The 16,276-nt window shown below is 41.6% G+C and overlaps 1 protein-coding gene across 1 annotated transcript; it reads right to left on the reverse strand.

Moving 5' to 3' along the window:
- Window positions 1-12,865: 12,865 nt before the first annotated feature.
- On the reverse strand, window positions 12,866-15,408 carry LOC104235210 (transcription factor MYB4). The gene is made up of 4 exons (XM_009788924.2): window positions 15,036-15,408; window positions 14,796-14,925; window positions 13,740-14,179; window positions 12,866-13,569 (listed from the first exon to the last, which is right to left on the reverse strand). Exons 1-4 carry the CDS (start codon window positions 15,166-15,168, stop codon window positions 13,025-13,027), a joined length of 1,248 nt encoding a protein of 415 aa, XP_009787226.1. The 5' UTR covers window positions 15,169-15,408; the 3' UTR covers window positions 12,866-13,024.
- Window positions 15,409-16,276: the final 868 nt, after the last annotated feature.

Genomic DNA, 16,276 nt, shown 5'->3' on the forward strand with positions numbered 1-16,276 from the left:
CCAACTCCAAATCATGAACAGGGTAGTTCTTCTCATGGGGCTTCAACTGACGAGAAGCATAAGCAATAACTCTACCCTCATGCATCAACACATACCCAATACCAACTCTCGAAGCATCACAATACACGATATATGAACCTCAAGCTGATGGCAAAACTAACACCGGAGTTGTAATCAAGGCAGTCTTGAGCTTCTGAAAGCTCTCCTCACACTCGTCCGACCACCTGAAAAGAGCACCCTTTTGAGTCAATTTGGTCAAGGGCGATGTGATAGATAAGAACCCCTAAACAAACCAGCGGTAATACCCCGCCAAACCAAGGAAGCTGCGAATCTCTGTGGCTGAGGACGGTTTGGACCAACTCTGAATCGCCTCTATCTTCTTCGGATCAGCCTGAATACCCTCGCTGGACACCATATTCCCAAAGAAAGCCACTGAACTAAGCCAAAAATCACACTTGGAGAACTTTGCATAAAGCTTCTCCTCCCTCAATCTCCGTAACACAACTCTCAAATGCTCTGCGTGCTCCTCCTGACTGCGTGAATATACTAGAATATCATCAATGAAAACTATGACAAACGAGTGGAGATAAGGCCGGAACACGCTGTTCATCAAATGCATGAACGCTGTTGGGGCATTGGTCAGCCCAAAAGACATCACGAAGAACTCATAATGACCGTATCGGGTCCTGAAAGTCGTCTTAAGAATATCTAAGTCCCTAATCTTCAACTGGTGATAACCTGAACGGAGATCAATCTTGGAGAACACTCTCGCTCCTTGAAGATCGTCGAATAAATTATCAATGTGAGGCAAAGGATACTTGTTCTTAACTGTTACTTTAATCAACTGCCTATAATCAATGCAAATCCTCATAGTGCCATCCTTCTTCATAACAAATAGAACCGGGGCACCCCAAGACGATACACTAGGCCGAATGAACCCCTTATCAAGGAGTTCCTGAAGCTGCTCCTTTAACTCCTTCAACTTCGTTGGTGCTATACGATACGGTGGAATAGAGATGGGCTGAGTTCCTAACACCAGATCAATACCAAAATCAATATCCATGTCCGGTGGCATGCCCGACACTTCTGCAGGAAACACATTGAGAAAATCCCTCACAACAGGAACAAAATCAATACTAGGAGTCTCTGCACCGACATCCCTCACAAAGGCTAGATATGAAAGATGACCCTTCCCAACCATACACTGGGTCTTCAAGAATGAAATTACCCTACTGGGAACATAATCAGTCGAACCTCGCCACTCAATCCGTGGCACACCCGGCATAGCCAATGTCATTGTCTTAGCATGACAGTCCAAAATAGCACGACACGGAGATAGCCAATCCACGCCCAATATAACATCGAAGTCTACCATACTTAACAACAACAAATCCACTCGGGTCTCCAAACCCCCAATAGTCAACCAAACATGACAGATGCACACGGTCTACAATAACAGTATTACCCATTGGAGTAGATGCATGAACAGGTGAAACAAGAGACACACGGGGCGTATCTAAACAACGAGCAAAGTATGATGAAACATAAGAATAAGTGGATACGAGATCAAATAATACAGAGGCATCTCTGTGGCAGACTGAGACAATACCTGTGATCACGACGTTTGAAGCAATAACATCGGGTCTAGCTAGAAGTGCATAGAAAAGGGCTTGACCGCCACCTGATCGACCTCCCCCTCTAGGGCGACCCCTAGCTGACTGACCTCCACCCCTAGCAGGGTGGGTGGGTGGCAGTTAAGTAACTAGTGCTGAAGCTGATGGCTGACTCCTCTACTAAGATGAACCCGCAAGACGACGAGGACACTGCCTCCATATGTGACCCATATCTCCAAACATATAGCAACTCCCGGGTGCTAGATACGGGGACTGAAGGGAACCCCTAGCACTAGAATAACTAGTAGATGCACCTGGCATAGAAGAGCCCTGAACTGATAGAGCACGTGATGAACTTTGAGCTGGAAGGGCACTGAGTGATGACTGGCCCTGATGAGAACTGTGAGAACCATGACCCGATAATGCCCCACGATAACCTGGGCGAGTTGGCTGAGCATGTCTGAATGGACAGCCTTTGTCGTGCTGAAACTGACTCTCGAAGGAGCATCACCATAACTACCAGATCCCTGAGGCCTCTTGTGCTCCCTCTCATCTTGCTCTTGGCGACGAACTGACTCAATCTCACGAGCAATGTCTACAACCTCCTCAAAAGTATCACCAGACACCCTCTCCCCCGTCATGAGAATACGAAGCTGATATGTGAGGCCATCAACAAACCTCCTAATCCTCTCTCTATCTATCGGAACCAACCAAATAGCATGACGAGCTAACTCTGAGAACCTCATCTCATACTGCATCACAGTCATCTCTCCCTGATGCAACCACTCAAACTGCCTACACAGCTCCTCTCTACGAGACTGTGGCACATATTTCTCCAAATAGAGAACGGAGAACTGCTGCCAGGTAAAGGGTACTGCACCAACAGGCCTACGCCTCTCATTAACCTCCCACCAAGTGAAGGCAGCTCTAGAAAACTAAAAAGTAGTGAAAGCGACCCCGCTAGTCTCCAGAATACCCGTTGTGCGAAGAATCCTCTGACACTTGTCCAAGAAACCCTGGGCATCCTCTCCCCCTACACCACTAAAGGTCGGAGACTGAAGCCTACCAAACCTCTCTAACCTGCGCTGCTCGTCCTCTAGCATGGCAGTAGCTACATAGTCCTGAGCAGCTACAACTGGCTGGGCTGGATGTGCCCCTAGTGTCTGAAGTCCCTGCACGACCTGCTCAAGGGTGCGAGCGGCGGGAGTCTGAGTGCCTCCCCCATCCTGAGAAGTATCTACGGCTGCAGTAACTGAAATCACCTGAGCTAGGCCAGTGCATACTGATAGAATCTAAGCCAAGGCCTCCTGAAGACCAGTAATCACAATGGGCACAGTTGGTGCCTGAGCTGGTGTTGCTGGATTGTCCAAAACTGGGACCTGATCCTGAACTAGGGCAACTAGTGGATCTGCAAGTGCTAACCTAGCTGTTGTGCGGGCTATGCCCCTGCCCCTACCGCGACCATGACCTCTTCCTCGGCCTCTAGTGGCCATAACTGGTGGTACTAGTGGTCATCCATCCTGATCGGTAGCGCGTGTCCTCACCATCTGTGAGAGAATAGAATAACAGAAATTTCGTACTTAGATCAACAGATTCGCACGACAAGAATTTCAAGAATATGAATTTTTTCCTAAAGGTTCTGCAGCCTCTCGAGGATAAATATAGACGTCTTCGTACCGATTCGCGGGACTATACTAAACCTGCTCATGACTCGTGAGACCTATGTAACCTAGGCTCTGATACCAACTTGTCACGACCCTAAACCCAGACCCGGTCGTGATGAAGCCTCTCATGAAGACAAGGCCAGCCGACACAATCCCAATTAAATTAACAGATATAATAATTCATAATTAAGTCATAAATAAAGATAAATCCCAAAATAAAAGTGAAATAGTACGATTTGCGGAAACACCAACACAGACCGACATCGGGGTGTCACTAGTCATGAGCATCTAACATAAGTCTAGGAATATGGAAAAAGGACTACACAGTCTATTACAAAATCCAGTACAAGGGAAAGAAATAATGATAAGAGGGAGAAACACTAGGCTGTGAACGCCTAGTAGCTACCTAGTGGACTCCAAAAATATCTGCTGGAAACTATCAACCCTCGCTAATAGGACCTGAAGCTCCTGAATCTGCACACAGGGTGCAAGGAGTAAAGTGAATACTCCAACTCTGTGAGTAATAACAATAAATGAAGACTGAGTGATAAGAAATCACGTAAAAACACAACAACATGCTATAAAGAGGCAGAGTAAAACCAGTAAAGTGCAATAAAATAGGGAAATCTCATAAAACACCTTAGTTCAATATAAGTTTCTTTAAAACACTTTTTTAACAGTTAAACAAGTAAATGAAAGGCAATTAGAAAAGATAAACACATAAAATCCGCCCCTCGGGCACAATGCCAACAAAATCAGCCCCTCGGGCAATAACATGGAACAACACCAGCCACTCGGGCTATATCTCATATCACAATGTGTACCCGCGCTCACTAGGGGGTGTACAGACTCCGAGAGGGGCCCCTTATGGCCCAATCGCAATATCAAGCCATATTATGGCATAATCAATAGGCTCTCAGCCTCATATCAAGCTACCTTGTGGCGTACAACTCAGGCCATCGGCCTCATAATCATAATCAGTACCACACTGTTATGGTTTGTAGCCAGATCCCAAAATAAACCTCACAACATAGGCCCTCGGCCCTACTCAGTCAGCAGTCTCTAAAAGCCACTTGGGGACAGTAAAATATGATGCTCAACCCAAGATATCATTTAAAGTAGTAAAAATAGAGTAAACATGGCAGAGTTATGAAAATAATATAATATAGCATAACTGAGTACAGATTTAAAATCAAAACAGTGAGGAAATAGCAGTAAAATCCCCTAAGGGTCCAAATAGTTGGCACGAGTCCCAAATATGACATTCAGCCCAAAACATGATGATAGCAAACAATTTTTAATCAAATACGCGGTAAAACAGTCATTCGGGATGGACTAAGTCACAATCCTCAACAGTGCACGACCCCCCGCTCGTCATCTAGCATGTGCATCACCTCAATATGGCACAACAATGTGAAATCCGGTGTTTCATACCCTCAGGACAACATTTACAATCATTACTCACCTCAATCCTGTCCGACCTCTAGCCCGCGATGCCCTTGCCTCTCGAATCGGCCTCCGGAGTGGGGTTAGAGGTGGAGGTAGAGGTGCTAGAGGTGGATCTCAGACCGCTAGAGGGGGAGGCTATCCAGCTGCAGGCCGTCCCAGAGAGGTAGTCCAGGGTGGTGTGGCCCAACCCCGATGTTATGCTCTTCCAGCCAGGCCCGAGACTGCGGCTTCAGATACAGTTATCATAGGTACTGTTCTGGTTTGTTATAGAGATGCTTCAGTGTTATTTGATCCAGGGTCTACATACTTGTACATGTCATCTTATTTTGCACCGTATCTGGTCATGCCTAGTGATTCATTGAGTGTTCCTGTCTATGTGTCTACACAGGTGGGTGATTCTATTGTGGTAGATCGAGTCCATCTCTCTTGTATAGTTGTGATTGGGGGTCTTGAGACTCATGTAGATTTGTTGCTTCTGGACATGGTCAATTTCGATGTTATATTAGGGATGGACTGGTTATCACCTTACCACGCTATCTTGGACTATCATGCCAAGACTGTGACCTTAGCTTTACCGGGTTTTCCTTGTTTAGAGTGGAGAAAAACTCCTGGTCATTCTACCCGTAGTGTTATCTCTTATGCGAAGGCTCGATGTATGGTCGAGAAGGGGTGTTTGGCCTATTTGGCATATGTTCGTAATTCTAGTGCTGAGGTTCCTTCTGTTGATTCTGTGCCCGTTGCTCGTGAGTTTCCTAAAGTATTCCCTTCAGACCTGCCGGGTGTGCCACCCGACAGGGATATTGACTTTTGCATTGATTTGGCTCCGGGAACTCAGCCCATTTCTATCCCGCCGTATTGTATGGCCCCGCCGGAGTTGAAAAAGTTGAAGGAGCAGTTGCAAGAATTGCTTGAGAAGGGTTTCATTAGACCTAGTGTTTCGCCTTGTGGTGCACTGGTGTTGTTTGTTAAGAAGAAGGATGGATCGATGAGAATGTGTATTGACTACCGGCAGTTGAACAAGGTTACAATCAAGAATAAGTATCCATTGCCAAGGATTGATGATTTGTTTGATCAGCTTCAGGGTGCCAAGGTATTTTCAAAGATTGATTTGAGATCTGGCTACCATCAGTTAAGGATTAGGGCATCTGATGTCCCTAAGATAGCTTTCCGCACTCGGTACGGGCATTATGAGTTCTTGGTCATCTCATTCGGGTTGACAAATGCTCCAGCAGATTTTATGGATTTGATGGACCGAGTGTTCAGGCCTTATTTGGACTCGTTCGTGATAGTCTTCATTGATGATATTTGATTTATTCCTGTAGTCGGGAGGAGCACAAGCAGCATCTTAGAGTGGTTCTTCAGACTCTGAGGGATAGTCAGTTATATGCTAAGTTCTCAAAGTGTAAGTTCTGGTTGAGTTCGGTTGTATTCCTGGGTCATGTTGTATTAGTAGAGGGTATTCAGGTTGATCCGAAGAAAATTGAGCTAGTCAAGAACTGGCCTAAACCAGCAGCAGCTATAGAGATTCGGAGTTTCTTGGGATTGGCAGGCTACTATCGTCAGTTCGTGGAGGGGTTCTCATCTATCGCATCCCCGATGACCAGGTTGACCTAGAAGGGTGCCCAGTTTAGATGGTCGGACGAGTGTGAGGCGAGCTTTCAGAAGCAGAAGACAGCTCTAACTACGGCACCGGTGTTGGTTTTGCCCACAGGATCAGGGCCTTATACAGTTTATTGTGATGCATCTCTTATTGGGCTTGGTGCAGTGTTGATGCAGGATGGCAAGGTCATTGCATGAGAAGAACTATCTGGTTCATGATTTGGAGTTGGCAGTCATTGTTCACACATTGAAGATTTGGAGGCATTATCTGTATGGCGTGGCATGTGAGGTCTTCACGGATCACAAGAGTCTTCAGTATTTGTTCAAGCAAAAGGAGTTAAATTTGAGGTAGAGGAGGTGGTTGGAGTTGTTGAAAGATTATGATATCACTATCTTATATCATCCGGGAAAGGCCAATGTGGTGGCCGATGCTTTGAGTAGGAAGTCAGTCAGTATGGGCAGTCTTGCTTTTATTCCGGTCAGTGAGAGACCGCTTGCTTTGGATATTCAGGCTTTGGCCAATCAGTTCATGAGGTTGGATGTTTCTGAGCCCAGCAGTATGTTAGCTTGCACAGTTGCTCGTTCTTCCTTATTGGAGCGTATCCATGATCAACAATATGATGATCCCCATTTGTGTGTCCTTAGAGACACGGTGCAGCGCGGATGTGCCAAGCAGGTTACCTTTGATGAAGATGGAGTTTTGATATTGCAGGGTCGATTTTGTGTCCTAATGTGGATGGGCTCCGAGAGTTGATTTTAGAGGAGGCCCATAGCTCCCGGTACTCTATTCATCCGGGCGCCGCAAAGATGTATCAGGATTTGCGGCAGCATTATTGGTGGCGGAGAATGAAGAAGGATATTGTTGCATATGTGGCTCGGTGTTTGAATTGTCAGCAAGTTAAATACGAGCATTAGCGGCCTAGTGGTTTATTTCAGAAGATTGAGCTTCCCAAGTGGAAGTGGGAGCGGGTCACTATGGATTTCATTGTTGGACTCCTGCAAACTCAGAGGAAGTTTGACGCTGTATGGGTCATTGTTGATAGGCTGACCAAGTCAGCGCATTTTATTCATGTGGCAGTCTCCTATTCTTCTGAGAGGTTAGCTGAGATCTATATCCGGGAGATTGTTCGCCTTCATGGTGTGCCCGTGTCTATCATTTCGAACCGAGGTACGCAGTTTACCTCACGCTTCTGGAGAGCAGTTCAGCGAGAGTTGGGCACTCGAGTTGAGTTGAGCACAACATTTCATCCTCAGACGGACGGGCAGTCCGAGCGGACCATTCTGATTTTGGAGGATATGCTCCGAGCTTGTTTCATTGACTTTGGAGGCTCGTGGGATCAAGTTTTGCCTTTAGCAGAGTTTGCCTAAAACAACAGCTACCAGTCGAGTATTCAGATGGCTCTTATGAGGCTTTATATGGTAGGCGATGTCGATCTCCGGTTGGATGGTTTGAGCCGGAAGAGGCTCGGTTCTTGGGTACGGATCTAGTTCAGGATGCCTTGGACAAGGTCAAGAGCATTCAGGATAGGCTTCGTACAGCTCAGTCCAGGCAAAAGAGTTATGCCGACCACAAGGTTCGTGATTTGGCATTCATGGTCGGTGAGCGAGAAGGGCGTGATGAGATTTAGGAAGAAGGCAAGCTTAGCCCTAGGTTCATTGGCCCGTTTGAGATTCTTGATCGAGTGGGAGAGGTGGCTTATAGACTTGCATTGCCTCCGAGCTTGTCAGTCGTGCATCCAGTGTTTCATGTGTCCATGCTTCGGAAACATCACGACGATCCATCGCATGTGTTAGATTTCAGCACTGTCCAGTTGGACAAGGACTTGTCTTATGAGGATGAGCCGGTAGCTATTCTAGACCGACAGATTCGTCAGTTGAGATCGAAGAGTTTTCCTTCTGTTCGTGTTCATTGGAGAGATTAGCCTCCTAAGGCATCGACCTGGGAGTCCGAGTCGGATATGCGGAGCCATTATCCCCATCTTTTCCCTGACTCAGCTACTTCCTTCTTATGTCCGTTCGAGGACGAATGGTTATTTTAGAGGTGGAGAATGTAGGTCATCACTTGTTTTAAAATGAAATTCTATGTTTCGAGGCCTTGAAAATCTCATTTAGCGTCACCTCGATTTGCGTGAGCAGACCGGGCGCGTAGCCGGAAAGCCTAAATGTGAAAATCTGTGAAAAATGATAAGTTTTGACTGTAAAATGAATTAATTTGACTTCGGTCAACGTTTGGGTAAACGTACCCTCACCCGTGATTTGACGGTCCCGGAGGGTCCGTAGGAAAATATGGGACTTGGGCGTATGCCTGGAATCGAATTCCGAGGTCCCAAGCCCGAGAAATGAATTTTTAAACAAAATTATTTTCTGAAATTGTTTAAAAGATTTTGAAATGAATTTTAATTAGAACATGTTAGTATCGGGCCCGTATTTTGGTTCTGGCGCCCGGTACAAGTCTTATGTGATTTAAGATAATTTTGTGAGTTTGGCAAGAAATGGAATCCGTTTGATGTGATTCGGACCGTAAATGCAAAGTTTGATGTTTAAGAAGTTTTGAAATTTTTCACTGATTTTGAGGTTTAATTAGTTGTTTAAGGGGTAAATTTGGCAATTTGATCGCACTGATAAGTTCATATGATGTTTTTGAGTTAGTAGGCATGTTTGGTTTGGAGCCCCGAGGGCTCGGATGAGTTTCAGATGTGTTTCGGAAGGTTTAGGACTTGTGAAAATTGCAGAAAATAGCTGTTCTGGTGTGCTGATACTTTCTTCTTCGCGTTCGCGGGAGGACCCTTGCGAACGCGATGTGTTATTTGTAATGAAGGAAAATTCCTTCCACGCGAACGCATAACCCAGGTCGCAAACGCGAGGCATTAGGGTTTCTTCCCTTAGCGAACGCGGGCCTGGTATCGCGAACGCGAAAGCTTATAGCCTGGGCAGGGGGAGGGGTACTATACCCTACGCGAATACGACCACCTGGATACGAACGTGAGGGCTCGAGGAGTTTCTTCTCCACGAACGCGAGCACACTTACGCGAATACAAAGGTCTCTCAGGCCTGACTCATCGCGAACGCGATGAACAATTTCGCCTAGTTATTTTAAGTTTCAAAAACAAAATGCCATACGGGATTTTCATTATTTTTCACAAACTTCATCTTCTCCACATATCTTGGGTGATTTTTGAAGAACTTCTTCACCATAACCTCTTGGATACGTAATCTTTAACTTATTTTCTTCCATTTTTATCAACATCCACTAGATTTCTAGGCCTAAAATATGTGATTAAGGGTAGAAAATTAGGGATTTGTATAGAGTTAGGGGTTTTTGATTATTTGGGAATTTTACCTCATTTTGGGGTCGGATTTGAAAATAAATTATATATTCGGGCTCGTGGGTGAATGGATGATCGGGTTTTGGTTCGAACCTTGTGTTTTGACCAAGCGGGCCCGAGGTTAATTTTTTACTTTTTGGGAAGAATGATTAGAAAGCTATAATTAAGCATTGGAATTGGATTGTTTAGCGTTTATTGATGTTATGAAGTCGATTATGTCTAGATACAATTGATTTGGAGCCGAATTCGAAAGGAAAGGTGGTGTTTGAGGCTTGAGTTGGCCGTGGAAGTTCGAGGTAAGTGTTTGGTCTAACCTTAGCTTGAGGGATTAGGAGTTGTGTCCTATTTGCTATTTGCTTCTTGTTGAATACGACGTATAGGCATGGTGACGAGTATCTATACGTTGGTGTCGAGTATGACCGTGAGTCTTAAATAGCAACTTGTTGTGTTCTTAAATGATATTACGGACGTTTTAATTGATGACTCTCGATAGTGAGCAAGGAATAAGTTGGTTTTCGTGGGAATTACAAAGTTTGAGTATTTGTGATAGCTGAAATGGTTAGATGTTGGATTAAGATTGGTTATAGCTGTTTCTCGTTGGCCGGGACGTATTTATTTATGTTGTCGATTCCCTTGTCGGGATAATGTAGTTCGTTATTGATCCCTTGCTGGGACTATGGTTATGGTTAATGTTGAATGTATATTTGGAACGGGTTGCGCGCCGCAACATTATTATATATGGATCGGATTGCATGCCGCAATATTATTATATATGGATCGGGTTGCACATCGCAACAATATTATATTGGATCGGGTTGCACGCCGCAACAAATGTTATATTGGATCGGGTTTCACGCTGCAACAAATATTATATTGGATCGGGTTGCATGCCGCAACAGTGATATAAATGGACCGGGTTGCATGCCGCAACAGTGTTCAATGATAAGGGAGCGGGTTGTAGATCTTGAACCGTTCTCTCACATTTCTCTTAAGTTTCTACTGGATTTGATATTTTTCCCGTAGCATGTATCCCCTCCCATTTAAATTGTTTATTCCTATTTATTTTCCGGTGTATATTATATAACTATACAGGTTTATCTGGAGTTTGGTCCTAGCCTCGTCACTACCTCGTCGGTGTTAGGCCAAGCACTTACTAGAACATGGGGTCGGTTGTGCTGATACTACACTCTGCACTATGTGCAGATACCAGAACAACATTTGGACAGTAGCACTTGGGGAGCCAGCCTTCAGTCCACTCAGAATCCCGAGGCCAAGCACTTACTATCCGCAGGCCCGACATTCTCTTCTATCTATTTATATGTTTTGTTTTCACTTGTTTCCGAGACAGACTGTATTTCCTTTTTCAGACGTTTGTATGTAGTATTCATAGACAGTCCGTGGATATTGTGATACCAGTTTCTGGGTAGAGACGCATGTTGGCATTTTCGTACTGATTTTGGTATTATATTAGTCTAAGTCTTCCACTTAATTTCATCTTTCGCTATTATGTAAATGTTGATCACTTATTAATTCAACTCGTTAAAAGGATGAAAAAATGAAAGAGTTAGAATTTCTATATTTCGTGGCTAGCCTAGCTTCTACGAGTAGGCGTCATCACGACCCCCGATGGTGGAAAATCTGGGTCGTGACAGGTTCGGTATTTTTTATTTTGGTTTGGTAAGGTTTCAGTTATAATCATATTATATCAATTCAAAGAATTGGCAGAACCTTAAATCGAACAGTCATTTCTTCAGTAGCAAACATGTTGCAAATGGCCAAGTAGCAGCATTATTAACAAATTTTAACAGGCTGCTAACATGCGACAGTAGCAGCATTAACAGGATGCAAATTTTTTCCCTAAAAATGGCCAAGTTTAATGTAATCTTTTGGCAGAAAATATATGCAACAGTAGCAGCATTAACAGTAGCAGAATTAACAGTAGCAGCATTAACAGTAGCAGAATTAACATTAACAGTAGCAGCAGAATTAAACACACAGTGCAACAAAAATAACAAAAACAGAGAGGGCATTCCTATCAGGTGTGATTATTTCACTTTATTACTTTAACAAAGTAAGATAATTTAATTGACCAACTACACTAAAGTTATTTCAAGCGATCGTTTTCTGTTTCAAATTTCAAAAACTTAAATAATTCAAAATATTGCAAGAAGCACACAACAAATAAAAACGTGTCTTTATATCTTTAAATTTAAAGTTCCTAATGCATTTACTACTTTCTCTAAATATCTCTGAAATCAATGTAAGCAATACTTAACTTATTAATTAAAAAAAAGTACTGTTTATCATAAGGAAAAGAATAGAAGAAAAACTTCGAGACAAGCTTCTGAAATAGCAACCGATCTCTTTGAAGTCACATCCAGCTTATGAAATAGCAACCAATATCTTTGAATTTCGGTCTTCGTTTGCCCGAAATTTGTGAAACTATCGCCGCTAAATGCAATGTAATTGATTTTTTGAGGAGTGAGGAGTGATTGAGGAGTTGGAGTTGTGACTGCCGCTCGCTAATCCCTAATCTTTACTCTTCAGAATTTTGAGTTTAGACCCTAATTGACTGAAAGAGTAAGACAAAGTCTTGGGCTTGGGCTGGGGCGCTGGAGTGGGCTGGAAATTATATTAAAAATTAGTTGGTTGGGCGCTGGAGTGGGCTGAGAATTATTTTAAAAAGTATTTAAAAATTCGATATTTTGGTATATCGAAATTTCAAGATCCTAATACCGAGAATCGTACCGAAATAACGAAAATATAGTACCGAATTAGACCGAAAAAATCGAAAACGAAATACCGAATTAATTCGGTCTGGTTCGGAATTCGATTTTTCGGATTTTATGCCCACCCCTAGAACTTATGGGGTCGTTTAGTTACTGCGACATAGAATATGATTAATTTTTCATATTTAATAAGGAGTATTAGCTAGTGGTAAGATAAATTTTATACTAAAATGGTGAAATCCCATTATATAAAAAGTGGGATAGCTAGTTTGATAGGATATTTCAAACCCATAGTATGTCATTGTCTATTCCACCTAGAAACTAAACGACCCCTTAAGCTATATACTTTGAAAAGTTGTTTACTTTATCAATATAATTTAATTTATTATAGTAGGTTAATCTTATTTTATCAAATTATAGTAATTACTAGTGTTTGGTATATATATTCATTTATAATTCTAAAATATTAATTCTTTTAGGCAAGGTGAAACTTAAAATATGTACATAACTATTCCACATTAAAAATATGCTACACAGAAGCAGAAGACAGTGATCTAAGCTGCAGAGTGCTCTCAAATTACGGACGTTTAGTCTACTTACAAACTGAACAAAAGCAGTGCCATTTCGCATCCAGTCGGAAGCAGCTAAGACAAAAGCCAAGCGACAAGGGCACTATGGTTTTGGTTTTCACTGTGCAGCACGGAATCCATTTCCACCGTGATTTCATTCGTGCAATTTTGAAGTAACTCGGTGTCAGTATTATCCCATAGCGGCCAGCTGTGATTAATTGACATGTTCTCTTGCCCTGTTTCTTCCCATGACCATACTTCTCTTCTGTCTTCAGCTATCTCTTGCCAATCCCATTCAACTGTACCATCCTCTATTAATAATCTTGTTTCGTTGCTATTCTCTTGTACATCTTTCAGAATATTTATTGATACAGCCTCACTCTCTGGACTACTCTCCAGTTGTGTATCTTCACTTGGTACCATTTTATTATCGTGATCTTTGATGTTATGTTCATTGACTCTGTTCGTGGTCCCGCAGTTATTTTCTGCGTCGTTGCTGACTTTTTCTGGACTTTCTCCTTGCCCGTTGTCTAAACAAGTCAAAATGAATTCATTTGGATCCATATTTTGATCGTCCATGACCATTGGCATAATATCGTCAAGCCATTCCATACCACTATCTGTTAAAGACAAAATATAATTCAACATGATATCAGACCCGACAAGGGCTCTTAATTAGATATTTTCATGTGTTTAACTCATGAGAAAAGCTTAAGCTCACTGTGTTGAGATATAATATAATAAATTAATTAAACGTATGTTCTCTCGAATAGTTTAAATAAGTACTAACCTGAGCTAAGGCTGCTCTGGGCCTCTCTAGACCCTGGCCAAGGATTTGGAGCGGCGGCTACGTTTGCTACCTCTTCTTGCATGGAATCCATGGCATTAATGGTGCTAGATAAGGCCTCTTTTTCCATGTTTGGAGTTGAGGGCATAGGAACTGTTGAATTTAAAGGTTCACTACTTTCTTTAGGTTGCTTAGGCTCTGGCAAACTTGAACTAGACTTTTTAAATGTTCTGTTTTTCTTTACTGTGGGTCGGCTTGTTTTGCCAACTCTACATTTGATAGGGTTCAAAGTCCCTTTATTAGCCAAATCAACTACAGCTTGAGGCAGCTTTTCGTCGCTTGGAATTCTTAAGCTTTCAACTTTTCTGCTTAGATGAGAGTTCCAGTAGTTTTTAATCTCATTGTCTGTTCTACCTGGTAAATGTCCCGCTATTAGAGACCATCTGCAAATATAGTAAAAAATGATTTAGTTAACTCTAGAAAATATTAGAAAGATTTGTGTATATTCATCATCATATTCAAAGTCTCAACTAACATACGTTGCTTTTTCTCCTCTTTCTTTTACTATATCTTTCTTCTTTATATTTATATATACCATTTGTCAAAGTTAAATTGGCAACGCAAATTTTAGCCATACCGACTCAGACCAAAGCTGCTATAGAACTAATAATAGAAAGGTTGAAGAGAGGGTCGAAAGCACGTGTCATTCGTCATGTGAAAACCCAAGGATTATTGAACCGGCGGGGACCAATTTATTTAACTTATTCATCAGCACAAAAGGATGTACAAAAAAATGCCATATAAAATGAAATGAAATAAGAAAAAAAGTACTCCGATCTCCCACTCTGTTTTATGGACAAATTTTAGAAAAAAAGAAAAACTATTGAAACTCTCGTTTTAAACATACCATATTATCGAAAGTTTAAAATTAAATTATTTTCAAAGAAATGAAGCTCTTATTTTTTTTAAATAGACTAAAATGAAGTAGAGGTACTCTTGATTGTTTTTATTTACCAGTGTGTAGTTGCCATCATTGAGTCGTTTACGTTGGGGAAATACCTGTTACCCAAAGTTGCATGTAACTTGATGATTATGTCTTCCTCTTCAGAAGTTATGTTACCTCTCCTCAAATCAGACCTCAAGTAATTAATCCATCTCAGTCGGCAACTCTTTCCACATCTAAGTAACCCTTCAAAACACAACAAAACAAATTATAAACTTAAAATAAAGAAAATTTAACTGCAGGATGTAAGGTTCATTAGAAGAAAATGGTATTGAAAAAGCTAAGGTCGTACGTACCAGCATTTTTGGGTAATGATCTCCAAGAGCCTTCGCCGTTAGTTTGAATATATTTAGTGAGAATTTCATCCTCTTCTGCAGTCCATCTGCCTCTTTTGAGACCCACTTTCTCACAACAAGGTGCTCTTCCCATTGGTAGTAAGAGTTAGAGAAGAACACACACTTGTTATTGGCAAAGTGGCAAGTGGAAACAAGACAATTAGCCCCAAAATCAATGCCAATAAATAGAGAGACGGCAGAAATAACTGAGGCCCACACCTAAAACCCACTCTCTCTCTCTCTCTCCCCGCTTACTCTTCACTTTTGCCCTTATTCTAGTGTTGTGTGGACTTTACGTTGCAAAGGTTGACTTATTAGAGCTTTCATGCATGTCACTCTTCACTAAAAGGGATGCAACTTAATTTATAGAATGACCCTTTGTTCGCAATTAGTTCCTTGTGGACACGGGCGCTGGAATAGATTAAAGGGTCTTTTGGTTGGAGGTATTAAAAAAAATAATGCAAGTATTTATTTTATGTATTACTAATACTTTGTTTGGTATATTTTTTTTAACTTGTGTATAACTAATACAAGTATTAGTAATACTTGTATTAGTTATACATCATACATGGTATTATCCTATGCATAAGTAATGCATAGAAAATCATGGCATTAGTAATACCAAGGCTTTAATGCATGCATTAGCATAGTTAAAGACAAAATTGTCCTTAAAGTCCCTTAGAGCTAGAGAATATGGAGGACATTTTTGTAAGCAACTATTTTTCTTAAAAATTATGCAATGCATTATAATTTTAATACACCACACCAAACAATAGATAAGAAATAATATTTGTATAACTAATTCATGCATTACTAATACACCTTATTCCGCGTTATTCTTATACACCCAACCAAACGACCCCTAAATCTTTAAAGAAGTACAGATTTCCATTTTTTCAACTTTGGACGGTTAAAATGGGTCAAATTAATAGACGAATCATAACTCAATTTGTCCAATATTGTGTTTGATCAAATAGCTTGAAGCCGTTTGGCCATAGATGTTGGCTATTTTTTTTCAATCTTTTTTTTTTCAAAATGTGTTTGTTCATGAAATAAGATCAGATTTTGAAAAAAAAAAATTGAAATTTCCAAAAACTTGTTTCGGGCAATTTTTGGGAAACTTTTTTATCTTCCAGTTATAAAATTTCAAAAGAAAAATTCAAATAAAATGCATGTCCAAACATAGTTTTAATTTCTCAAAA

Source organism: Nicotiana sylvestris, chromosome 9 (genome assembly GCF_000393655.2).
Source record: "Nicotiana sylvestris chromosome 9, ASM39365v2, whole genome shotgun sequence".
Lineage (NCBI taxonomy): Eukaryota > Viridiplantae > Streptophyta > Magnoliopsida > Solanales > Solanaceae > Nicotiana > Nicotiana sylvestris.